At 35.4% G+C, this 23,471-nt stretch overlaps 5 protein-coding genes across 8 annotated transcripts; 3 read left to right on the forward strand and 2 right to left on the reverse strand.

Moving 5' to 3' along the window:
- The first annotated feature begins 557 nt into the window (after positions 1 to 557).
- LOC123320444 (ATP-binding cassette sub-family B member 6-like) lies at positions 558 to 4,721 on the forward strand. Its single transcript, XM_044907770.1, has 12 exons — positions 558 to 628; positions 1,205 to 1,367; positions 1,436 to 1,587; positions 2,007 to 2,244; positions 2,314 to 2,489; positions 2,576 to 2,781; positions 2,916 to 3,123; positions 3,362 to 3,540; positions 3,608 to 3,722; positions 3,845 to 3,985; positions 4,043 to 4,164; positions 4,216 to 4,721. The coding sequence occupies exons 1-12, from the start codon at positions 614 to 616 to the stop codon at positions 4,316 to 4,318; spliced, it is 1,818 nt and encodes a 605-aa protein (XP_044763705.1). The 5' UTR covers positions 558 to 613; the 3' UTR covers positions 4,319 to 4,721.
- LOC123320457 (synaptobrevin-1) lies at positions 4,579 to 6,518 on the forward strand. 2 transcript variants are annotated; one of them, XM_044907791.1, is made up of 3 exons: positions 4,579 to 4,721; positions 4,959 to 5,249; positions 6,097 to 6,518. In XM_044907791.1, the coding sequence occupies exons 2-3, from the start codon at positions 4,964 to 4,966 to the stop codon at positions 6,180 to 6,182; spliced, it is 372 nt and encodes a 123-aa protein (XP_044763726.1). In that variant the 5' UTR covers positions 4,579 to 4,721; positions 4,959 to 4,963; the 3' UTR covers positions 6,183 to 6,518. The 2 variants fall into 2 exon arrangements, with proteins under 2 accessions (XP_044763726.1, XP_044763727.1); XM_044907792.1 differs by lacking the exon at positions 6,097 to 6,518 and adding an exon at positions 5,535 to 5,700.
- A 166-nt stretch (positions 6,519 to 6,684) lies between these two features.
- Positions 6,685 to 7,882, reverse strand: LOC123320454 (snRNA-activating protein complex subunit 1-like). The gene is made up of 4 exons (XM_044907788.1): positions 7,649 to 7,882; positions 7,445 to 7,591; positions 7,063 to 7,394; positions 6,685 to 7,011 (listed from the first exon to the last, which is right to left on the reverse strand). Exons 1-4 carry the CDS (start codon positions 7,819 to 7,821, stop codon positions 6,914 to 6,916), a joined length of 750 nt encoding a protein of 249 aa, XP_044763723.1. The 5' UTR covers positions 7,822 to 7,882; the 3' UTR covers positions 6,685 to 6,913.
- A 226-nt stretch (positions 7,883 to 8,108) lies between these two features.
- On the reverse strand, positions 8,109 to 22,423 carry LOC123320445 (facilitated trehalose transporter Tret1-2 homolog). 3 transcript variants are annotated; one of them, XM_044907772.1, is made up of 12 exons: positions 22,278 to 22,423; positions 18,164 to 18,203; positions 15,798 to 15,818; positions 14,759 to 14,828; positions 13,500 to 13,635; positions 12,369 to 12,554; positions 12,079 to 12,177; positions 11,820 to 12,025; positions 11,504 to 11,719; positions 11,255 to 11,441; positions 8,697 to 8,928; positions 8,109 to 8,620 (listed from the first exon to the last, which is right to left on the reverse strand). In XM_044907772.1, the coding sequence occupies exons 2-12, from the start codon at positions 18,175 to 18,177 to the stop codon at positions 8,359 to 8,361; spliced, it is 1,629 nt and encodes a 542-aa protein (XP_044763707.1). In that variant the 5' UTR covers positions 18,178 to 18,203; positions 22,278 to 22,423; the 3' UTR covers positions 8,109 to 8,358. The 3 variants fall into 3 exon arrangements, with proteins under 3 accessions (XP_044763707.1, XP_044763706.1, XP_044763708.1); XM_044907771.1 differs by lacking the exons at positions 15,798 to 15,818; positions 18,164 to 18,203; positions 22,278 to 22,423 and adding an exon at positions 14,895 to 14,950; XM_044907773.1 differs by lacking the exons at positions 14,759 to 14,828; positions 15,798 to 15,818; positions 18,164 to 18,203; positions 22,278 to 22,423 and having other exon boundaries at positions 13,504 to 13,639.
- On the forward strand, positions 10,200 to 11,053 carry LOC123320455. Its single transcript, XM_044907789.1, has 2 exons — positions 10,200 to 10,694; positions 10,751 to 11,053. The coding sequence occupies exons 1-2, from the start codon at positions 10,278 to 10,280 to the stop codon at positions 11,024 to 11,026; spliced, it is 693 nt and encodes a 230-aa protein (XP_044763724.1). The 5' UTR covers positions 10,200 to 10,277; the 3' UTR covers positions 11,027 to 11,053.
- Positions 22,424 to 23,471: the final 1,048 nt, after the last annotated feature.

Consider the following 23,471-nt stretch of genomic DNA (forward strand, 5'->3'; position numbering starts at 1 on the left):
TTTTTTGAGTTTTAGATTGAATCAAACGTCGTGTTTTCAAGAACAGGAATAATTTGCGACAAAGAGTGACTATTTCAGAATTAATACGGAAATTTTCGAGATCTACAAACATAAAAGTAATATGAAGAGCGCTTGGCTACTTGTCAATCTTGTCATCGATGTGAAACCAACGCTCTCTGATGTGTACGAGGCTGCTACGTATGTATTGAGAACTGTCCACACCTATCTACCATTACCATCCTTATGTTTGATATATTTTATAGTATACTGTGAATGTTTTGACATGCTATCAGTATTTGACTTGCTCAAAGAAGTTGAACGTTTCATCTGACGAAAAAAATTGAAACAAATCGGTTTGATTTATCATGACTTTTACGACCATCCAAGACGAAACGCACTCTGTATATCCTCGAAATTCAGAACACATCCCCTATTAAAAAAAATCACGGGTTTGAGAATGCTTTGGAATAGAGAACATTCCAATCAAGATCAGTTATATCAACAGATTACATCATAATGTATAATATGCACTTCGATGAATAATGAGTCATTGGGATTTCATGGGATTCTACAATCAGTCAGTTTCTGACTGGCCTTCGCATCGGAAGCAACAATGAAATGGTTCGCGGTGCGTTAGACAATTTTCATAATTTTTTTGTGCTCGCTGAACGAAAAAGATCAATGAAATTTTAGCTTCGATTCTTGATTAAAGTAATAAATAAGGTTTTCAACCAAAATGTAGAATGATAAACTTCAATTTGCTTCTGCAAATATTTATCGATCAATTTTCGAGATTATCATTTAATGATAAGTGAATTAGTGGACTTAAAAATTCTTTAAAATATTTGTGGAAGGTGATTCAATAAAAGGCAGATTATGATTAAATTAATTTTAATTGAAAAGTGGCTGTCACGATGATGCACTTTTAAATTTAATAACTCCATAATAAACATTAGAGATTTCACCACTCTCGACAATTTTTATATTTTCTATCTGGCAAAAACAAATTTATTCGAAAACTTCGCTTAATCTTAATTGATATCCAACCGTTTAAATATCATTCGTTATTCGAAACGATGTTTTATACTTTTTTACACATTTTTTCAATGGACTGAATAAGGATATTTATGTATACTAAATGGCCATGAAAATATTTGTAAAAAATTAAAGCAACTAACTTGTCTAAGTTGAAAATATTTTTCAGCTTTGGCCTAGTTTTGTTAACTCCTGGAAGAGAATTGAAATATTTCTTCCATTCATTTGGCCTCGAAGTTTTCAAGTCAAAATTTACTTTGTTCTTTCTTTTCTTATTTTGGCATTGAGTAGTGCTATAAATGTGTACACACCTATATACAGCAAAAAAATTGGTAAGGTTTCATTCAGTCTATTTTCACTATTTCATTGCATGTATAACGGATGAACTCTGAACTTCTAGTGGACAGTTTGATTTCAAACAATGATGAAGAAGCAGATTTTAGATGGGACCTTGTATGCATCTATTCTTTACTGAAATATCTGAGAAGTGTTGATGATTTGAAACGATGTTTTTGGACGAAGGTGGAGCAGAATTTCTGTAAGGAGATAGAGGTGATTTTCTTTTTGTTGTTATCAACATATCTTAAGTTAAAACGAAACATCCACTCAAAATACATAATTGCCGCGTAACTTTTATGCTATTAGTATATTCAGGAAGATGAAATAAATCTTTCGGGTATATTTTAAGTGAAACATCTTCAAGTGAATTTACACTTTGCTCAAAAATTGAAGCACTTGAATCAAATTTCTAGTATTGCTGTACGTACCATATGCGGAGAGGCGTATATTTGAGTATTACACACAAAATATGGTCCTCATGATACTTTATGGCTTAATTCAAAAAAAAAATTATAAAAAACAAAATTGTATTGAACACGTCTAGTCAGCAATGTCTTAGCAATTACACCGCTTAACTGTCCCGCCGCAGACATTACAACAGCTCGCCAATGCTTATTATTTCTTTCTAACAGATCCATGTGTTTCACCACATTCAAAAGCTATCAGTGAGATGGCATTTGAACAGACAAACCGGTGAGGTCTTACAAATCATGAGCAGTAGCAGGCAGAGCATTACTTATCTACTGGATTTGGGTATTTCAACCCTTATACCTGGTATTATTGACATAGTTTTCATAACTGGATACTTCACATTCTTATTTAATATTTGGTTCAGCACTTCCCTTTGTCTTTGTCTGATATTTTATTTTGGTGAGTACGTCTCTTAATTTTTCGGATCGCAGTTTTCAGAACAGGCTTGAATTTACACTTTCCTTTTAGTCTTTCTTATTGTTGGACGGGAGAAGTTATCTAAGCATAGGGAGGAGGAAATTGAAGCTGCATATAAAATGAAGAACAAGAGCCTTGATTCCTTGTTGAATTTCGAAACTGTTAAATATTTTGGTAACGAGAAATATGAAGTTGATTCCTTCAAGAAAGCTTTAACTAAGCTCTACGTGAGTTTTAATCATATATGAATTTTCGAAGCCGTTTTGGTGAATTGCACTTGGGTTCACGTAGTTTATATCTGTATTTTTTCAAGGATGATGAATTTACATCGATGCTTGTATCGTTTATCAATCGAGCAGTAGAAAACTTCTTTCTGGACGTTAGTGTGATGATAGGCACCTTGATGTGCGTATACAAAGTGGTTAAAACTAAAAGTTTGACGGTAGGCGATTATGTGATGTTTGGCGAATATTTTTTGCAATTATATGGGGTCGTGAACACATTTGCCTATATATACAGGTGAGTTAGACTTTTAGACAGCGACGTTCGTAAAAAAAATTTATTCTATTTTTTTCATATCGATATAACGAAAGGGTTATGTATACTTCCTTTATTTGGTAAGAGTAAGAAATAATAACGCGTCTTTTTTGCAGTGTAATCAGAGAGTTTTTCACGGAAATAGAAAGTTTGTATATACTCCTGACGGAAAAACCAGAAATCACTGACTGTACTAACGCTAAATTGTTAGAAATCACCGGTGGTACAATAGATTTCAGGAACGTGTTTTTCGAATACCAGGATAAACAACCGATTTTGAAGAATATTTCATTCAGCGTGCCATCTGGTCAGACTGTAGCTATCGTAGGTATTTGATGAATTGAATTACTCCACATTAAAAAATTCCAAGCAATATCTATAGTATTGCAACAAACATTTCATTATCGTTATTTTTTATATTTATGTAAAAGTTTATTTCTCTCGTAAGCGAATTCTGTGTATTCCGAATTTTCACAGCTAATGGCCAAAAATTACTGAAGAATATATGGGTTTTTTATACACTTTTGATCGAGTTTAATCGTATTGTTATATTTTATATTAGGTAGGACCATCTGGTAGTGGAAAAAGTACAATTGTTAGATTAATATTCAGATTTTATGACGTTATATCTGGATCTATTCTGATAGATGGTCAAAATATCAAAAGTGTCACTCAAGAGTCTTTGAGGAGAGCTATAGGTGTGGTACCTCAAGATACTGTTCTCTTTCATGATACTATAAGGTAGCGATTACACTTAAAAATTCTTCATCCTCTGTAAATTAGATATTTTTTTATTCATACTATTCAGGTACAATATAGCTTATGGTGATCTGAAGGCCAGTGAAAATGAAATAGTTGAAGCAGCTAAAGCAGCTGATATACATCGTAGTATCATAAATTTCCGAGATGGATATGAAACAGAGGTAATTTAGGTAACGTCTCACGTCTATCCTACTCTATCACTAATTGTGATTGGACGTGAATTCTTATGTAGTCGTTATTGATGTGAAAATAAATTATTATTTTTCCTTCATTTCGATTTCAGGTTGGTGAGCGTGGATTACGTTTGAGCGGGGGTGAGAAACAAAGGGTAGCTATAGCTCGAATAATATTGAAAGCACCTAAAATTTTTCTCCTGGATGAAGCTACTAGCGCTTTGGATACTCAAACAGAAAGACATATACAGGTTCTATAATCTCACGATTTTCCATAATTACAGTTCTACATTTCATTTAATTTGCAGGAATCTTTGAGACGTGTTAGTGAAAATAGGACCACCCTCATTATCGCCCATAGGCTATCTACCATTATACACGCGGATCAAATTTTGGTTTTGAAGGAAGGCATTATTGTAGAGAGAGGAAGGTAATTTATAGTATGATTGAAATGATACTTCTCTCTCAGAGAATTTTTCAGACACGAGGAATTATTGGAAAAAAATGGATTGTATGCATCGATGTGGCGACAACAGTTGAAATCTGAAAATCAGTCAACCAGAACAATTATTATCACAGAATGATGTACAATTTGTTTTTTCGAATTAATATTTCCACAACAGGATCTTGGTGGGTATGGCACCCTTTACGACAGCGTGAACAGTGCATGAGGACCTTTAGAATGGAGATCCAATAAAAAGTTTATTTATTCTTCAATTACTACCTCTGTAAACAAATATAATGCTCATCCGTCTGAAGTAAATCGTTTATTATGAAAAAAACCACTCGGAAGCTTTCGTAAACGCGAAATATAATCCATCAATTTCCGGTTGGCAGAAGTGATCTGTCGCGCAGACAGCTGATGACGTAGATTTTGACATTTCGTTTTGTTTTTCCTTCACCAGCAGTTTATCGGAAAGATTTTTTTCCATTATAGTTTAATTTCCTTTTGATTTAGTTCGATTCTGTTCGTTTCAATATAAGCAAGTAAGTACCTTCGTTAATTCAATTGTGTTTTCCATGTAGACAATTATATCTATGACTCATTTTCTAACATATTTGAATAGGATGTGGATAAACCTTCATTGTTACTTCATAAATTAGGATTTTAATTGATGTTTTCACAGTCAATTTATGAGTTGCTGTTGAACATTACGTAGGTAGATGTACAGGATTCAGATCAATTATATTCGAAGTTCCACAACTATCTTCTCGATTTTTCAGAGATAATGGAAAGTGGAAATGCCTCTGGAGCCAACAGGCCAAAAAACATGCTGGAACAAACTCAGGCTCAAGTCAACGAAGTTGTTGGTATAATGCGTGTTAATGTTGAGAAAGTACTTGAGCGGGATCAGAAACTGAGTGAACTGGATAGCCGTGCTGATGCCTTGCAAGAAGGTGGTAAAAGATTTGAACAGCAAGCACAGAAGTTGAAGAGGAAATACTGGTGGAAAAACCTGAAAATGATGATTATACTTGGTGTTGTTGGGCTCGTCATCCTAATCATTATCATAAGTGAGTACTGATTTTCATCAGCATTGTTAATGGGTGGTTTTATCTTATCAGAGCTTACTTGAGTGAAAATATGCATGATTTATTCAGTAGATTATTGTGTTCGAGATTGACAAATTGTTTCGGTAGCATTTCTTCCTTAGGCTATCTCTCACTGATTTAGTTTTCTTACACCTCGTCAAGCTTAAGTCTCAGATTTGCACTTGGCTATATTTCATTTTGTTCAGTCCTTCACTTCTATTCTGAGGAGCTTCACTTTAATGGATGTTATTTTTTCCACTTTCTCAGCCTGGATAAGTAACTAACTTCTCAGGACAACTGATTCAGTGGATCCTTTGGCGATAACGGCATTCGTCTTTCGAAATTTGTAATGTTTCAAGAAGTGGACATGTAACGATCTATATCAATTATTATTTTTATTTGCACTTGGAAATATATTGTTTTTTGTGTTTTAGGCTAGTAGATTTTATTTTGCTTGACCTTCCTCGCCCTTTGCATGAAACAGAGTTTTTTTTTTAAGGGTCTTCAGCACTTTTATCTTTGATTTTCGCTCCACTGGCATAAATGTGTTAGAAAACTTTGGAAATTGGGGAAATACAAAAATGAAAACATTGTTGTTCTTATGAATAGATTAAAACGATTATTAAGAAACAATTCATTAATTAAGTTTTGCTAAATTCACTTACAGAAATTTTTGCCAAGTATGTAGTTGTACAAATATAGGTACTTGATTGAAAGAATATTGAGCAGAAATTGTTGACGATCCAGATATGATTTCAATTCAATAACATGAATTAGATATGAACATATTTTAGAGGGACCAGTACTAGTGGTTCTTATTGTTTTGCAGTGTCACTTTTACCTAATAGCAGTTCCGAAACTACAGAAGTTGCCTCAAAACCTGTTACTGAAACCTCCTCAACACCAGGGCAATAGGAGCATTGAAACTAACGGAATCTGAACATCCTACTTATTTATATCAATTAACCTTCCAATATGTTTAGTTTTGAGAGATGTTTATTTAATGTGAATCCTTGTTTGTTGATGTGAAGAAAAAATCAACCGTATTAATGTTGTTTTAACACGAAATTCACTTGCTGTCAGTGAAATAATCGTCGTACTATATTATAATATTTAATCTACAGTTGACTTAGCCTTAAAAAGTGCCTCAGTGTCCATTAGCACAACATGAGAAAGGTTTATATATAATGTTCGAAAGTGAAAATATATTTTGTTAACCACTTTGCAATTAAAATACATTTTTATATGGTTTTTCGTCCTTTTATTTCAATTTGAAATAAATGACTACTGGCGGAACTAAACTATAATAAACCAACCATCTCTTGTCGGTATGTACTAATTTGGGGAGCCAAGGGAAATGATCAGATTCGAACAAACCGCTGCGTCTCGCCGGACACAAATGAAACTCAAACTGCGCAACTGATAACAAGAAAAGACTTGTCTTTATTATAAAAAATTTAATATATTCAGTATCTATACATCTCCAAATAAATTGATCGCATTTTTCTTATAATAACAGAAGAAAAAATCTTCAATACTCTTTCCCCTGATCATCTCTGGAAATTTGTAGGTAAGAGCAGCTCATTCTGATCAATCTTGCCTTCAAACCTGTTAATTTGTTGAATCCTTCTCTTGGACTCCACCTCTCATTCACTATCCGAACTGGACAATGTTTCGCTGTCTAACAAGGAGTGCAAATCTTGAATCAGTGTTGATTTGAACATGCCAAGACCAGGATTTTCATCTGTAAAATTGGATCGTCAGAGAATTCACAAAACAAACGCTTGAAACTTGCCTGCAATATGTTCGAGAGCTTGCCGATAATTTTCTGTAGTTTTCTCGAAGTTCTTCAAGAAATTTCCTTCATTCAAGATATTTCCCAATTGCTCCTTAACACTCTTATGGTTCAACGATTGAAAGGTATCGTCAACAAAGTCTGTGCAACTTTTTAAGTAATGTAACTCCGGGGCTATTATCCTCCGTTGGAACACATACTCAAATGCATCTACTTTCTTCAACTTGTTGTAAACAAAAAGAGGTTCTAACTCGTACAGTGACTTCAGCCTTTCTATTAAATCTTGAATTTTTTCATATTCTTCCAATGTAACCCTTATCTTGATCCATTCCCTGAAAATCGGTATGATGAAAGACATCCTTCAAATTTTAGGTAAACTCACTTGACAGTCTGCTTAAAATACATTCCGTACAACAGATATAACGCTCCAACCTCCGTGTATATGTTTCTGGGGAACATGATGAATTTTTTAATCACAAGAAATGCATTCTCCATGAAATTTTTGACAAAAGTGTAATATTGCTGTTCTCTGAAAATGTGATATCATTTTGAAAATTGATTTTGTTGAGGATTTCAGATAACTTACGAGAAGACATAGGAGAACATCATCTTTTTCCAAACGTTGGAAAAAACTTGGAATTCCAAAGACTTGCTCTTCTCGAATTCTGTCAACAAACTTTCGACGTCTGCTTGGAAAGCAACGGATAAAATTCTGTTGTACTCGTGAATGGTCACACAAATTGGACTTTTTCGAGACATTGCTGTTTGTTATTGTTTACTTCGTTACGGCCACAGATAACAGCTGATTGTTAGGTTAGGAACTGTCAAGTTAGGTTAGGTTACGTCAAAAAGTCTTTGGTTATGTATAGGTTATGTGCATAGATGATTTCTTTTTCTTATTGTTAACAGTGATACTCATTCGCCAACACAAGCGTAACATTACAGTGGGTAAAGGGGCGGATACATTGGCAAGTAGAATGGCGATATGGACACTGCCTGTTTAAGAAATTATATTCGAGTAGGAATCGTGGATTATAGATTTCCTCTTGAAAAAATCGACTTTATTATTATCATCACTTTCTAGGTTTCCCTAAGAAATACAGACACAGATGGCTACAATATAAATTTAAGTACTTCTAAGGTTATCTCACGAATATTTCTGCATGTAATCAATTCCAGTCGATCACTGGGTAACGGCATAACAAACAAATTCATTAGTTCATCGATAAAATAAACCCTATCATCAGATACTCGGTAGCACTCTAACAAATCGTTGTCATGGGAGGTGGCAAGGTGTTAGCTCCTAACTAGAAGTTTCTCGTTCTGGTCAGCGCAGTCTTCTGTAACAGTCTTGAGTGTATTCCTTCTGACTATCTCGCCCGATGGCCTTCGATGGGGGTAGCCGTTCTTTCTGGAATCTGTTGATTTCTTCTTGGAACATAAGTATACGGTGTTCTCCTTGAAGTAGTCCTCGATTTCGCTGAGTTCGTAGCCGTGGGTTTCAGGCAGAAACAGGAGGGAATAGATCAGACCGCCTATAGAGACAGCAGCGAAAAACCTACAAAAAAATGGCGGATACTTGCAGTAGCAAAAAAAGTTCAAAAAGTCCTCGTTTTTCTTGAAAAACTACTCACCATTGCACTCCGGCAACGCCATGACAGGCTTCTTCTAATTTGTGGTAGTTCTGAACGGAAAAGAACATGAACAGGTATGCTGCCGAGTAAACCCAACTGTGGGCAACACCTCTTATTTCAATGGGAAACAGTTCCGCTGTCATGGTCCAAGGTATACTCAACAGACCAATCATGGAAGCTACCACGTAAAGCATCACTGCTATTACAGGTATCCAGTTCATGGAAGTGACTCCTGAAAATATACCATATTCGATATAGATCGTAGTTTCTCAGAAAAAAGTATTTTTAATTTATTCCCATTACATTTAAGCGTTTTGTATACTACTATCGATACCTAGCTCTAACAGTATTCTAAGAAATTATCCCAATCAGCTTTATTAAAGTTTTTGTGTAGTGTGAATGAATTACCCGATTGGCTTTGTATTATTCACCAAGGACATCAATCTCATTACTTTTTCCACTGAGGGACACGCAGTCTACTGTTTTCCTTCGTCTCCTCAACCACATATCGACTAATTGTACCAGAAATGAAGATGGAGTGTAGGAAAAACATAAGCAAGTTCTTCGAAAGGTTGAAAAATATAAACATTAAACGCGCAAACATTTTTTCTTACGATTCAAGCAACAGATTTTGTGTCCTCAACGTCGTTCAATATCTATCTCTCGGTTTTAGCCTCACTGTGCCAGGACTATATAATTACAAAGGCCTACCAGTTGTATATTTGGTATATTCTTTCCTCGTGAGCATGTTCCTAGTTGTAACAACGATTTTAACTGTGCTGGAGGAAACGCTATGGACTAGCAGAGAATTACACTTGGCTCTACTGCTGTTGGAAGTGGTTTCCTTGATTTTTCTGAGTTGTTTGAATGTTTTTTCGATAATGTTTGTTATATTGAAGAGAAAAGAACTTTTGTCGCTCACGCAAATTTTGCAAAGAGTCGAAAATGGATTCACGGAGTTATCAATTGTGAGTTTATACGCATTAAATATCTGCTGTAAGTACGTTGGTAGTTATACCGTATTGGCAAGATCAGCTTGGCGAAAACTACAGTTTCCATCTGAAGATCATGGCGAATAAGACAGTGTTCACCAAATGATCATGCGAATACAATAGTATTCACCAGATGATCATGGCTAATGCTGTAGTGTTCACCAGATGATCATGGCCGATGCTGTAGTATTCACCATATGATCATGGCTAATGCTGTAGTATTCATCAGATGATCATGGCCGATGATGTAGTATTCACCATATGATCATGGCTAATGCTGTAGTATTCACCAGATGATCATGGCCGATGCTGTAGTATTCAGCATATTATCATGGCCAATGCTGTAGTATTCACCAGATGATCATGGCCGATGCTGTAGTATTCACCAGATGATCATGGCTAATGCTGTAGTATTCACCAGATAATCATGTCGAATGCGACAGTAATTATCTTACGACTTCAGTCTTAATGATTCAATCTGACTGCGAATTTCAGCAATGTAGAGTTTTTTTTTTTCATTTCGAAGCCTTCATGTTTTATCCCAGGACGATATTTTCAGGTGAAAGATTCGCTGTTTATTCACATTCTGATGTTGAGTTTCGGCTTTCTCTTCTACACGATGATCAACAGTACCGAACGAATCGGTGTGTGGCAAAAGCTGTGTGTGGTTTTGAATATTGCCATGATCACCATCACAGTTGCTCAATTTTCGATTTATGCTTCTGTGATCAATGCGAACATGGAAATGCTTCAAAATCAACTGGAATCTTTACACAAATCTTCGGAGAGGAAGTTCACTTTATCAACCGAAATATTTCTGAATATGAAGATGTTGAAAAATGTTATCGACGCGTCGGACACCCTTAATAGTGTGTATGGTCTAAAAGTAGACTGTTATATTTTTCTTTTCCTGATATCAACATTGTTTGAAATAGAGATGACGCTGGATTCTCTGGCTAAAAGTACTGTTATGGGGAGGCATATTTATAATATTATTTTTATTCAGGTGAGTTTCTTACTCTTTTTTCCTGAATAAACAGCGAATCGATTGAATTCTTACAGATTCTACTGGGAATTACCCTCTACCCATCTCAGGAAATACACTTCAACATGTCCAGAATATATTCGACAATCGTTCAAATAGTCAACACTTTCACTGTCGAAGGAGTCCAACAATTCAACTCTAGAATGAGGAGAGAACTTCACCTCGCAATGGATATATTGTCCGTCAAAACCTACTGTGATGCTTACTTTGGAGTATTGCTTGCCGGTCCTATTTCGATCTATACAATTTGGTACTATTTTGTGGTGTACATTATGGTCAGAGTAGGTTCTTAATTTGGGTGCCCTAGTGATAGCCATTATAGAAACGCAGCTTTTATATAGGTGTTTTATATTCAGACAGAAAGAGACTTTCAAATTGTAAGATTTATAGGAATGAAGTCCTACTAACCTTTGTTCAAAGATTTTTCCTTGGTCATTAATATAAAAATTATAATAATGAAGTTTTGAAGACTTGTGAACTACTGGAACCACTAGTACACCACGTCAACATCACTCACTCACCTGTTTTGATCCAATGGGTGAATAAACCTGACACCAACATACACACACCCATTCCTAAAGAACTCCAAACGATCAGAGGTCTTCTGTGGAATGTCTTCAACATGTAAGTATTGACTACTGACATCACTGCTCTGACGATACCAATGAAAATAGAAGAAAGGTAAGGGTTGATATCGGTTCCAACTTCCTGAATGGAAAAAAATGGTCGGAATAAGTTGTGAATCTTGGTTGGTTCGTTTTCGAGCTCACCTGGAAGAATTCGACCGAGTAAAAGAGAGTGATGTATATTCCTGAGAATTGTTGGAAAATGAACATTCCCATCAGGATTAGAAGTGGCTTGTATCCTGTGGGTTTCAGGAAGGCTTTGAGGACTCCGGTTACTCCTTTCTTGTTCTGATCAGCTGCTATTTTTCTGTTGTTGGCCTCCTTCAGTTGCTCGAACTGAATTTCGGCCAGTGTTTTACCCTAGAAAAGGGATTAGGAAATATATAACATGAAAAAAGGGTCAAGGATCTCCAAAAACTCAGGCAAGATTGAAACCATAAGAGTTCAGGCAGATGCTTACCCCTTCTTCAGTGGGGTCCGGACGGCTTATGGTGAACCATTGCAACGATTTCTTGGCCTTTTCATTTTTACCTTTTGAAATCAGCCATACTGCGCTTTCCGGTATGAACGTGATGAGAATGAACGGTGCTATCGAGTAGGCGACGCACATCCAGGCTGTCATCCGCCATCCGAAGGCCCAACCTTTAATATAAGCTAATACCATACCTAAAAAGAACTGTTATCAGCTAACTGGAGGTTAAGGTCTGCGCTGAACCTACCTAGGGACGTATATGCAGGGGCAAATGAGATCAAAGATCCTCTTATATCGGATCTAGCTATTTCTGTCATATATACAATGGCAGGACCTGTACCCAAAGCTGTAAAAAAATACTTTGGTGACTCTGTGACGAAAATTCACAAGTTGGTGCTACAGTTTGTTTATTTTAGCAATGGGATTGTATCAATGGTTAAACGTTGTGCTGTTAACAATTAGCTAAAGTGACCTGGGTACCATTGCTCAAATAAATGGACTATAATATGTTGTTTTGGAAGAGATCATCATTGTTACCTGATGCCAACCCGGTACATATCCTTCCTGCTATCAACATCCATAAGCTACTGGACGTTGCTATCATAATCCATCCTATCACAGCTGGTATACTTGCTATCCTAACTGTATTCAGTCTTCCAAAGTTATCCATGAGGATCCCACCCAGAGGTGCCCCCACTGGTACTGCTAATGTGAGGACACTGGCTGAAAAATGTCATAGATATAAGGCTAAGGCAGAGGCAGTCTCTGTATAAGGTTGTTTTTAAATTGGAGGTACAAACGAAGAGTAATTTGATAAAAAAAAGGAACACGTTTGGTTTTCGAGATACAGGGTGTTAAAGTTTGAATTTTTGGATTGGTATCAGAACAAGTTGTGAAAACACATTCAATAATGAATGTAGGTATTTCTGTAATTAGAAATACCGAGTTTAATTTGATGTGCCTAAACTAACAATGAATTTATTCATAACAGCTCACTTATCAAATTTTTATGACAATTTGGATTTTTCTTATATTGAGAAAATTCAAAAAAATTGTTTGTGTGTGTTTGTGGACGTTCAAGACGAGAAGTCATTCCCAGAAAGTTTCATTTTGTTCGAAATGTGGTAAGATAATTAAGCCACAAGAAATTTTCCATATACCATAATTCCCAGCGTCTGATAATCAGCTTCTGGTGTTTAATAGTTTAATGAAAGCGTTTAATTAATTGAATTCCTTCCGAATGAGACGATGTCATACAGTCTTTATCGTTTCAATTGTCTTGTGGATACTCACTTCAATTAAACAGCCGTCATGGAATAATTGAATAGAGGAGGTTCTAGAATATTTGGTATGGAGCAAAAAAAGAGATGTGGATCGCGAGCATGTGGTCTAAATTCATGAAACGCTGGGTTTCTGAATGGAAATTTCCTTACTGTATGTGTTTAATCACTTCAATTATATCTTGTACTCATCGAATAAGAGGAGTAATGGTTCGTGACATTTTTACGACTTTGTCTAAATTGGCATCTATGATAAACATGGATTTCACTACAGTGACATGTTTGATAGAGTCACACTGTAGATTTCACCACCCTCGTACTATTTTTATCGGTGGTTGTATAGTATTGCATGATGTCGTTTGATTTTTTTAATATTTCTATAACTTACCTACCCATGACCTCTCAGGCTCTGTAGTTTGTATCTCTGTGGTGTTTTTGGACAATTCTGGGTTCAAAATGGCGGAGTACGCCAGCGATATACCAAATACTATATGGTAAGAAGAGGCTAAAGAAGCGGCAAAAATCTGTAAAACGAAAATGTACAACAATCTTTTACTGGCAATTTAAAATCATGTTAGATGGGTAAGGGGACGTAGAAAAAATGCAAATGAATTCAGATAGCAAAAAGAAAATTGTTGTTCGTATACGAAAAAAAAATTAATTTACCTCATCTACAATGTAGTTTCTCTTTGTTACAGAATGAATACACCGGAGCCACAACATGATAATTCTCATAGGTGAGTTTTTATGATAAAATTTTGATTTTACTTTGAACTGTTCCCATTTTGAAATTTGAGAGGAGCACAAAAATCTCTCGTAGGTATACCTATTTTTACTTAATTCCCTAGGCGCCTATTTGAGGATAGTATAACCATACAGGGTGAGTCTTTGACTCGGACAAATATTTTAACAGTAGATTCTTGAGGTGAAAAAAATACCATTTTTTCATAATGAGCTGTGTCACCCCTGGAAAAATAAAATTGCCTTCAGAATAACAAGCTAAATCTATGACACTACACCACTGTGGATCTTTTGAACAGAGTTGTATTCAGCCAAAATACCCATTTGTTCATCAAATTACTAGAAAACGGCGTAATGGTCACAATGAGAAAACTGGAAGACGTGGATGATATCTTGTATTTGGAAAAGATTCATGAAATAAATGAAGAACTATATTCTGAAATTCATTTCATTCGTTAAAGCCGTTTGTGAGATAGAACTAAAAATAATTTTTATAGGTTTTCAACAGCCTGTATCATTTAAACCGAGCCAATTCGAAAAAATGGCAAAGGAAAGTGTTTCTTTTGACTTGAAGAATCTACTGTTGAAATATTTGAACGAGTTGAAGACTCTCCCTATACAGAGTGTAAATGAATTTTTCATCAAAACAGAAATGATTTTTAACAAAAAACGCGTTTCCCTATAAATAAATTGGGAAATCCTTTATTTGAAAGGTAAAATTCTGACAGAAACCATAACTTTTTCCTGATAACTTTACTCGTTTTTCGCTTGGTTTTGAGTTTTGATACTGTGACAAAGCAGTTTTGTAAGTTTTCGGGAAAGGACTCAAATGAAACCTTCTGCAATGGGAAAGGAAAAGTCAATAAACAATTAAAAAAAAAAGGTTTTTGTAGGATCTCTACTTACTTGTCTGAGTACGGTTTCTCGTACAACATTTTTCGAGTGTTTCGATTGCTTCAGGGAAGCAGCAACTAAACTGAAAAATTCATATTAAAATAAATAGAATAACAAGTGAAAGAAATGAATTAAATTATTTATTTACATCACTGGTGGTTCGAACTCGGATAATAGTGACTTCGACATATCGTAGAATGAGCTGAGGAAGTGTTGAGGATTTAGGAATAACACAGGATTTTATTCTTCGGTTGTTTAATATTGTTATTGTGTCTGCATTAACAGACAATAAAACGAGATGTTTGTTCGCGGATCAAGGCGTATCAAATGTGATGTAGTCATCCTCAATTTGTATGGTACTGCCAATTTTTTACAGTTCTAGAGTGTCCTTCAGGTTGGTGTATAAGCTTTAAAATTTTTTATAATCTAGTCTAAAAGTAATACGTAACTTTTCTTTATTTTATTTTTCTGGTTACACGAACAAAACATTTTAATCTAACTCATGTCATACATACTTTTTATTTATTCACGTTAAAAATAGAAAGAAACTGAAAACATCATCATTTTATTTGATCCTAGTCGTTCAAGGACATATAATTTCATCTATTTAAATTATAATTTGAATTCATCAATAAATCATTTTTAAATTGTGGTTAAATAACTCATGTTAGTTAATATCATATAATGAAGTTTACCTCAGTTTAATTATGGATTTTCATCAAGTCAACAAATTATTTCTGCGAAAAATATTGAAGACTGATATAATAAAATCGATAATGAAAAAATTAAAATATTTTAATAGTCCTTTCGAAAAGAGAATCTTTCGTTCCTCAAAATTATTGCTACAATGTGCGTATCTAAAGCAAAGAGATTTGGAAATAGGATTTGTAGTATAATGATAACTAGATCGCATCGATTGTTTTGGAGCTCTGAATAAACAATTAAATTAGGTGGAGTGACTAAAAATTTTGGTATTTCATCTTGTTACATTACGTGTATTACGAAATAGTTGGATCACTACTTCCATTCGAAATTCTGAGGGCATACTCACTTCAGGCTAACACTGCTGGCGCTGAAACAAAAATGTACATTAATAAAAAGAAAAACTTTGAGTATTCAAACAATTGATTCTCCTCAAATGAATAATTTCCATGTGATTATTTTCGTTTGTTTTTTACATGAAAACGAAAGTAGAAGCGATAAACGAAATCAAATAAGGAGTGACGATTAAAACGGCTATTTTAAATCACTATCAAAACAATTCGCGTCATAGATATTATTTCACTATTGACACTCAATTTAACGTATTTTATTTTCCAATATGAAGAAGTTTTTGTTGTCCAAATTCTAGAGGAAGATTACTTAATTGCAAATGAATAAAAACAATTTTTTGTTGAACTACTGAATTGTTTTATAATTAGAGTAACTAGAAAAAACAATGGGAAGTTTTTCAAAATTCTATTTCTGTTCTTCTAGAACAAGACGTACATATTTCATTCGATGAGCTCAAAACTGTAATCAAAGTGAGGACAAATTGAGCCAATCAAAACCAATACATTCGATCGTAACATTCTATTTCTAACATTACTTTACAGCTGATTATAGAGCTATAGGTATATTGATGTTGTAAGTACAGTGTTATTGTACTTATTGAGAATGAAGAGAGGGAATCATGAATACGTTGACCTTTCGTTTATGTCCGATATCAAGTCAGTTACCCAACTCAATTTTGAAGGATTTACTCCGTGCGAAAAGTGTTGAAACATTTTAATCCAGTTTATATTAAAAAAATCTAGAAGTCGAGTTAAAGTATCTTTTCTGTGTCAAGCTCCACCAATTTTTTTTAATAAGCACATGTTTCGGGCCTATTCGAGGTCCGAATACACAGGGTGTATTCAAAAGTACTAACACAAAGTATTCACTTCAATTTTTGAGCTTTTAGGAATAGGTAGCAGATGATAGATTATGAAATCAGAGAATTTTAACTGAATTTTGAATAGTTGAAGGAAGGCTTAGTTCCTTGTGATACTTTCCCTAGCAATTTAAAACTGCAAACAGTTTTTAACATCTTATTGTCTATTTTGCATGAAAAATTCGCTTTAAACAAAGTGGGCAACAAATTGTACCGTATTTTGAACTTGATACTGTCAACCTTCAGGTAATCTCCAAAAAGACATCACCTCAACCCAAATTCGTATCCTTTGACACAATTCCTCAAACGACAACTCAGCCAAGTTTGGTATTGAAGGATTGGATCATTCGTGAATCACCCAATTGTTTTGTTATCAGTAAATTGCGGTTTAGTTCCTCCTATCCATTTCTGTTTGTACTTATTCGGTCTTGATAAGCCGCTTTAACCTGATCTGATACAGAATTATGCTGATTCGTGACAATAGAAAACCTACATCTTCAATTCGAGATCTAGAATTCAGTATACGTTGTTGACATTGTTGGGAATATTGTCAAGTTGATCGACCTATATTTAATGATTTCTCACATTTTTTATATGTTTTACCGAAGATGAAGAATTTTTCTTGTTTCCCAGATCAAAAAGCAATTCTAGAATTAGCTTATTAGGGTGACAGAGTTACAAGTTTCAAGATGCTTGAAATGTTCGATTTTTATTAATGTCAATATTTATTTCAAAACATTTGGAAACGAATTTGGTTCAAGAATTCGATAGATTTACATGAAATGCTATAGTATATACGGGGTGTATGTGAATGTCATCGAGAAAGTGAAAGGGGTGATTCTTTGAGGGAAATTAAAGTGGGTATTTGGTTTAAAAATGTAGGAACAAACTCCCCCTGTAAGATTCACAAGAAAAATTTTTAATTTTCTCGTTAATGTTCTAGTTGTCAAAAAACTTGTAGGAATAAAAAAGTTGGTATATGAATTGGGCTCTTTAAAAATAAAATCCGGAAAAAAGTTCTAAGAAAAAATATCTTAGAAGTTTACTATTTCAACCCTTTCTGAGCATACTTTAGGGTTGAAAAATTCCAACATTGACAAATGATACTTACGAAATTTCGTGTCTTCAGCTTAATAAGGGTGTAACTTTTCCAGGGGGAGATTTTTCAAAAAAATTTACACCAAACACCCAACTTAATTTTCACCACAGAATCACCCCTTACATTTTTTCGGTGTTTATTGAAAGTGTAGTAGTGGATCTCCCTGAGATACGAGTTCGTTGGCAAACACTTAAATTGGCAAATTTAACACAACAAACGCTCGACCCAGAACTCATAAACATGACAAAAAATAGGAACAAAGACATCCTTGTCCGATAGAACGAGAAACCTTCATAATCCTGCCAAAATAACGTTAGAATTATCTCGAACAGCAGGAGTCGAATTAACGGTTTGCTATATGTAAATATTTTGAATATTCAAATTTGAAATTTCGTTTTTTGCTCACCTTATATCCTCCATGCTGCTTCAAACTGCTCGGTTTTCTCCTGGAACAAAACGAAAACACTCAAAACTAACGAATAACAACCGGAGGCGAAACTTGTTATCGAGTTTTTAATCTATGTACGAATAAATTCTGATGGTTAAGTCATTGAACGTCGTTTGGCTATTTTCCCGTTAAAACTGAATCAGCTGTGTGCGCCTTATAATGTTTTATTGCTATTTCAAGAGCTGAAATTAAAGTATGGTCTTGGGAGGATCGGATAGAGGCGACTGAAATGGGTTTGGAGACATAGGCGGACGATTATGGGAGGCGTGGGGGGTATAAGTTGCGAACAATATTGAGCTCACATGGCACCTTGAATATCTCATCGTGACAAACAAATGTGCATCCGCAAGTTTGTTTACCAACTGAATGTGACTAGGAAGTCGAATCTGATATGTGGGAGTTGTTTCGAATAATGTTTCTCCTCTAATATCATCGAAACTTTTTCGATTAAGACAAATGTGCCCCCTTCAGAGATATGGAGTGATAAAATCGAGAAGGGAAGAGTTATTTCTTTTGAATTTTCGATATGTTCTTCTTCTTCTTCAGTTTGAATAGGGAGCACATAGTACGCTTATGGCAGTGGGCCGAGGATCACCGTAGTTGCACAGTTGAAGATTGGGGTGGGTGAAAATCTCCCAATAGTTGAAATTTCCTTGAAACCGTGGTCTGATGAACTGATTGAGGTTCAGCCTATGGAGGTTAGCGTTTAATTGGGGCACTCTGTATTCAACGGACGGAGAAAAGATGCGCGAGGAACTGTATGCGAGGTCGTGATAATTTCCTTGAAAATTTAGGTATCGAAAGTTGTGGTTTTTCAAGATCATACGTGGTTTTCCCAAGTTGATAACGCGATTTTCCTCGAACTGTTTACTTCTTGTTGCCAAAATTTGATAGAAATTATCTCTTATTACCTCATGGTTGGGGAGCTGACGATGCTAAATCGGGATTTACTGGAGCCTCGTGGAGACCTAGTGGATTTTGAAGATTAGATGGTAGAAAGAAAAAAGGTTCTATGATGTATGCATTTTCAGCGGTGGGGAAAGCGTCTGCAGGTTCTCAAAGATGTAAAAAAATCGTCAAGTATACATACTCGAGCTCGTCAGATTAAGACATTGTATATGCCCTACGTGTCTCTTATGATCAATTCATGCTAATCTGACAGTTTGCTTGGGCTGAGTTGAGAATGGTGAAGATTTTCATACAGATGGTTAATTTCGGTGTTGTAGACTTGTTGACCCATTAATCTGACACTCGTCAGTGAGGGGTTTCTTAATTTGACAGTTTGAAGATGATAACAAGGCATTTTTTTCGAAATATCTCCCTTCCTGTACCTCTAATCGTTTCTGTTTACATCATAAAAGTTGTAGATAATAAAATTCTATACAACATTTGTCTGAAGCAATTTTGCTTACTCTTAGCCGTTTTCGAGTTAGAGGGCGATAAGAGCGAGGAGCTTAGCCACACATGCCAAAGACCAAGGTCAGTTTAGAAACCCAGTCGATGTACATCATTGCCATATATCTCAAAAACTTTCGGACGTAGAGAAAATTGCTTCGGACAAAATTTGTAGAAAATGTTATGCCCTACAACTTTCACAATTAATGCGAAAACAATTTGAAGCCCAGGAGGGGAGATAATTCAAAAAACTGATTGTTGTGACCTTTATGGCCAATTTATATTGTTTCGGCTTGCTGAAATTGTCAGATGATATTTTTTCCGTTATTGTTGAATCATTATCTTCAATATAAGGAGAAAAAAAAGCCAACGCTTTCGAAAATGTACACGTGACGTTTTTTTTTGCAACTTTGGTGCCCTCACACACATTTTCGTATAGCTTAAATTGTCAGATTAAAGGAATATATACTTTTCAACGTGTAATTAACCACTTATATCTTAATAGGCTGTCCTAGACAATTCCCCTTATATACAGGTTGCTAGAGTTGCTCTGCACTGAAGTCCTTATCGGCCTAATGCATCAACATTGATTCTCCCCTTTTCATTTGATTTCCATGTCCCAGATGGAAATCTTTCGGAATTTTCTCAGTTTAATCCGACGGTTCATTTATTAGATAGCCCTTTTCCTGATGCTATTTCAGCGATTTGAATAATAGCTCAAACTTCAATTCTGACATCCCATTAAACTGGTTCCTGAGCGAATTTTAATGGTTTTGACATCATATTATGCGGGCTAAAAACTCATATGAAGGATGCTGCAGTGGCGTAGCGATAGATCGGAATTTCTTATACTCATTGGCGATGTATCACATTAATCGTCTTGATTACGTATTTGTTATCGAAATTTGGGGGTCGGAGGTGAGAGAAAACCGAAATTTTGAGTTTTTGTTCCCTCCGCAATCTGAGTGTCATTGACACGCGAGTTTCTATATCGATCGAAGAAGGAATTTGATGAATAATAATTATTGGAACCTGGCGTGTTCTTTTATTAATAGGAACATGACAAGGAAGGGTTCAAGGGACGAGTTCAGATACGTTTGCCTTATGAATACTCGACAAGGCACTTGCAATGATTTGTTTATTTGTGCCTTTCGGTTGCTTCAATCATTTGACAATCCTTGAAGAAGCTCCAAGTGATATGAGTGGGTTTTTTGACATGATTTATGATTTTTTTCTGATTTTTGTGCTTAATATTCACAGACATAGACATATATATCTAACTTTTTGTGCCAGAAATAGCCAGACCTTATTCGAATATGTATTTTGAGATCACTGACGTACGCGATCTTTTCAAAAAGTGAACACATTAAGGTGCTTTACGTTCTTGATTGTGATAATTAAGTTCAAAATGTTCAACGTCCCCATAATCGGGGCATTTTCAAAGGGTGAAGTTTCTGTGTATTTCGCGCTGAACGATGTTCGAATCACTGGAAAATTTCCCATTTTTTCCACTTGTACTCAGCCACTGTCCCCTCCGTGTGTTTTTCGTAAATGTGCCGTTCGGTTGGCGCCAGCGTTACGGAACAATACGAATCTCAATTCCGCAGATTATGCTGAAATAACCGGTCCCACAGTATATAAGATGGATGTGTGAATATGAAACTCTTTCTTCGCGCAACTTTCACCATGCCCGAAACAAAAATCGCAGCCTACGATGAACGCTGATGAAATTTCATATTTTGTGACGCGAGATCCGAGGAAAACCTTCTCAGTGGAAGATGCTGATACCCTTAAAAGGGTCCACACTGCTAGGGATTAATGAACTTCCATGAGTCTACAAATATTTTTCAAAAGTAGATTCTTGAGGTCAAAAGAAACGCTTTTTTTCTATACCATTTTTTCCGATTCGGCGCTGATAAAAAGATATAGCCATTTTAAGTTTTCATAATGGGCTGGGCCACCCCTGGACGAACAAAATGACCTTCAGAATAACTAGCTAGATCTGTGACAGTGCACATCTGTGGATCTTTTAAACAGAGTTGTATTCAGCCGAAGTAGCCAATTTTTGAAATTTCTCAGTTACTTTTCAATTTACATCAAATTACTCGAAAATGTCGCATTATACGAGAGAATCTGAGGTATTCTTTTATTTCACAAAACGCTCAAATATTCATTTGTTAGCCTCCAACTCAGTTTCAAGAGTTGGGTCTTTGAATTTTCGTTATTTTTATAGTATGTAATGGTCATAATGAGAAAACTGGAAGACCTGGATGATGTCTTGTGTTCGAAAAAGATGCATCAAATGAATGTAAAACTATATTCCGAGAATCATCTCATTCGATAAAACCGTTTGTGAGATAGAACTAAAAAAATAACTAATTTTTCATTGTTTTTCAACAGCCTGTATCGTTTAAGCCGAGTTGATTAAAAAAAAATGGCATGGGAAAAAAGTGTTTCTTTTGACCTCTAGAATCTACTGTTAAAATATTCGTACGAGTCAAAGTCTCACCTTGTAGATTTTCATTTGACAAAATACCAGAGCAAGTTAAGTTCATATCATTGTTCTTTTGAGACAAGAATGAAGGGCATTTTCAATTGAAAATTGTTGAGCAGCTTATTGCATTCATCAAAAGTGTCGGTCATTTGCATGGGTCGTTTTGAAGGCGAGAAAACTTACCCCTAGAGCCTCTCGTCAATTATGTATGGTATACAGGAAGTATTGGGTAGTGTTCATAAATATTCGAATTGAGCACCATGCACACTCTACTAGAACAAGCTGGAATGTGCACATCAACCTTGGTTTCGTACAAATGTAATTATCAAGTCGAAATCTAGCCCGTGTTATTTGATCAATTTCTGAGTGATATGTAGATAGATATATTTCTCAATATTGACGAGATAACGAAAAATCATGCTCACAGATCTGATCGATGTATCAGAATATGTAACAAGAAAAATGTAAAATTTAAAGTTGTCGCCTCATTCAACTCTCGTGAGTGAGATCATGGAGGTTTTTCTCTTTTCCTACCTCCATGGTCCACACACCAGGAGTATTCAGATTATAAGGTCTGTGGAGACAATCTTGACCTTTTCAACTGTTAACGGCCCTTAATTTTGCGCCTCGTGTTTGAAATCACCCTGTATAATTATAAAAATATCCATTTCAGGAGAGTTCATTTGTAAGAACGTATTAATTTAGATAATATTCTCACTGCTGATGAATTTGAACATTACTTGCTTATGAGCTGAAGAAAACCTAATATTGTAACTATTTTGCGTGAGATGAATGGCTAGATACACGATCAAGATTTATCTGTTATGAAATTTGGTGATGGATGCATTGATATCGAGAAAGCACTCGAAGATAGCAGGTAGTCTGATCTAGAAACACCTCTATTATTTCTCATTGTTCTTTGAAGTTTTCATGTTTCCGATGATTAGACGCCCCAGTTTTATCTGAAGGTTAGTGTTTGGTATTGATAAAACCCGACATACTTTTTCGCAACATTCGACAAGTTGTGAGTACATAAGTAAATTTATAGCGACCCAATTTTCGAAGAAAAGAGAAAATCTTCTCTAGATGCTAGGATTCTAGCTAGACTATTCGTCAAGACCGAACGGTTGCACCGAGGTGGATGAAATTTCTAGATTTATTACTAGAAAAGTTGCCCTATTAGAATATGCATCATATTCGGATCTACTCTTTGGTCATGTGACAAAACAATCAGTCGCCTCTCTATCAGAGATATAGAATCTCTCTATATCTATATCTCTGCTCTCTATGGAGGGTACTCTCTACCCTAGAGGGTGTAGAGAGTACCCTCCATAGTAAACCCGAACGCCCCTACAAGGTTAGAATCACAGAACACTA

Source organism: Coccinella septempunctata, chromosome 9 (assembly GCF_907165205.1).
Source record: "Coccinella septempunctata chromosome 9, icCocSept1.1, whole genome shotgun sequence".
NCBI lineage: Eukaryota > Metazoa > Arthropoda > Insecta > Coleoptera > Coccinellidae > Coccinella > Coccinella septempunctata.

What these genes read in the sequence shown, in the direction of transcription:
- LOC123320444 (XM_044907770.1), top strand. An exon ending in AAACAGAAAGACATATACAG is followed by an intron (nt 3,986 to 4,042) that starts GTTCTATAATCT and finishes TTTAATTTGCAG; the next exon opens with GAATCTTTGAGACGTGTTAG. An exon ending in ATTATTGTAGAGAGAGGAAG is followed by an intron (nt 4,165 to 4,215) that starts GTAATTTATAGT and finishes AGAATTTTTCAG; the next exon opens with ACACGAGGAATTATTGGAAA.
- LOC123320457 (XM_044907791.1), top strand. Translation starts at nt 4,964, where the DNA reads ATGGAAAGTGGAAATGCCTCTGGAGCCAACAGGCCAAAAAACATGCTG. An exon ending in CATCCTAATCATTATCATAA is followed by an intron (nt 5,250 to 6,096) that starts GTGAGTACTGAT and finishes ATTGTTTTGCAG; the next exon opens with TGTCACTTTTACCTAATAGC.
- LOC123320454 (XM_044907788.1), bottom strand. Translation starts at nt 7,821, where the DNA reads ATGTCTCGAAAAAGTCCAATTTGTGTGACCATTCACGAGTACAACAGA. An exon ending in ATGTTCTCCTATGTCTTCTC is followed by an intron (nt 7,592 to 7,648) that starts GTAAGTTATCTG and finishes TCACATTTTCAG; the next exon opens with AGAACAGCAATATTACACTT. An exon ending in AGCTCTCGAACATATTGCAG is followed by an intron (nt 7,012 to 7,062) that starts GCAAGTTTCAAG and finishes CCAATTTTACAG; the next exon opens with ATGAAAATCCTGGTCTTGGC.
- LOC123320455 (XM_044907789.1), top strand. Translation starts at nt 10,278, where the DNA reads ATGTTGAGTTTCGGCTTTCTCTTCTACACGATGATCAACAGTACCGAA. An exon ending in ATAATATTATTTTTATTCAG is followed by an intron (nt 10,695 to 10,750) that starts GTGAGTTTCTTA and finishes GAATTCTTACAG; the next exon opens with ATTCTACTGGGAATTACCCT.
- LOC123320445 (XM_044907771.1), bottom strand. Translation starts at nt 14,935, where the DNA reads ATGTCGAAGTCACTATTATCCGAGTTCGAACCACCAGTGAT. An exon ending in ACTCGGTCGAATTCTTCCAG is followed by an intron (nt 11,442 to 11,503) that starts GTGAGCTCGAAA and finishes TTTTCCATTCAG; the next exon opens with GAAGTTGGAACCGATATCAA. An exon ending in CACCCATTGGATCAAAACAG is followed by an intron (nt 8,929 to 11,254) that starts GTGAGTGAGTGA and finishes GTATATTTTCAG; the next exon opens with GAGTCACTTCCATGAACTGG.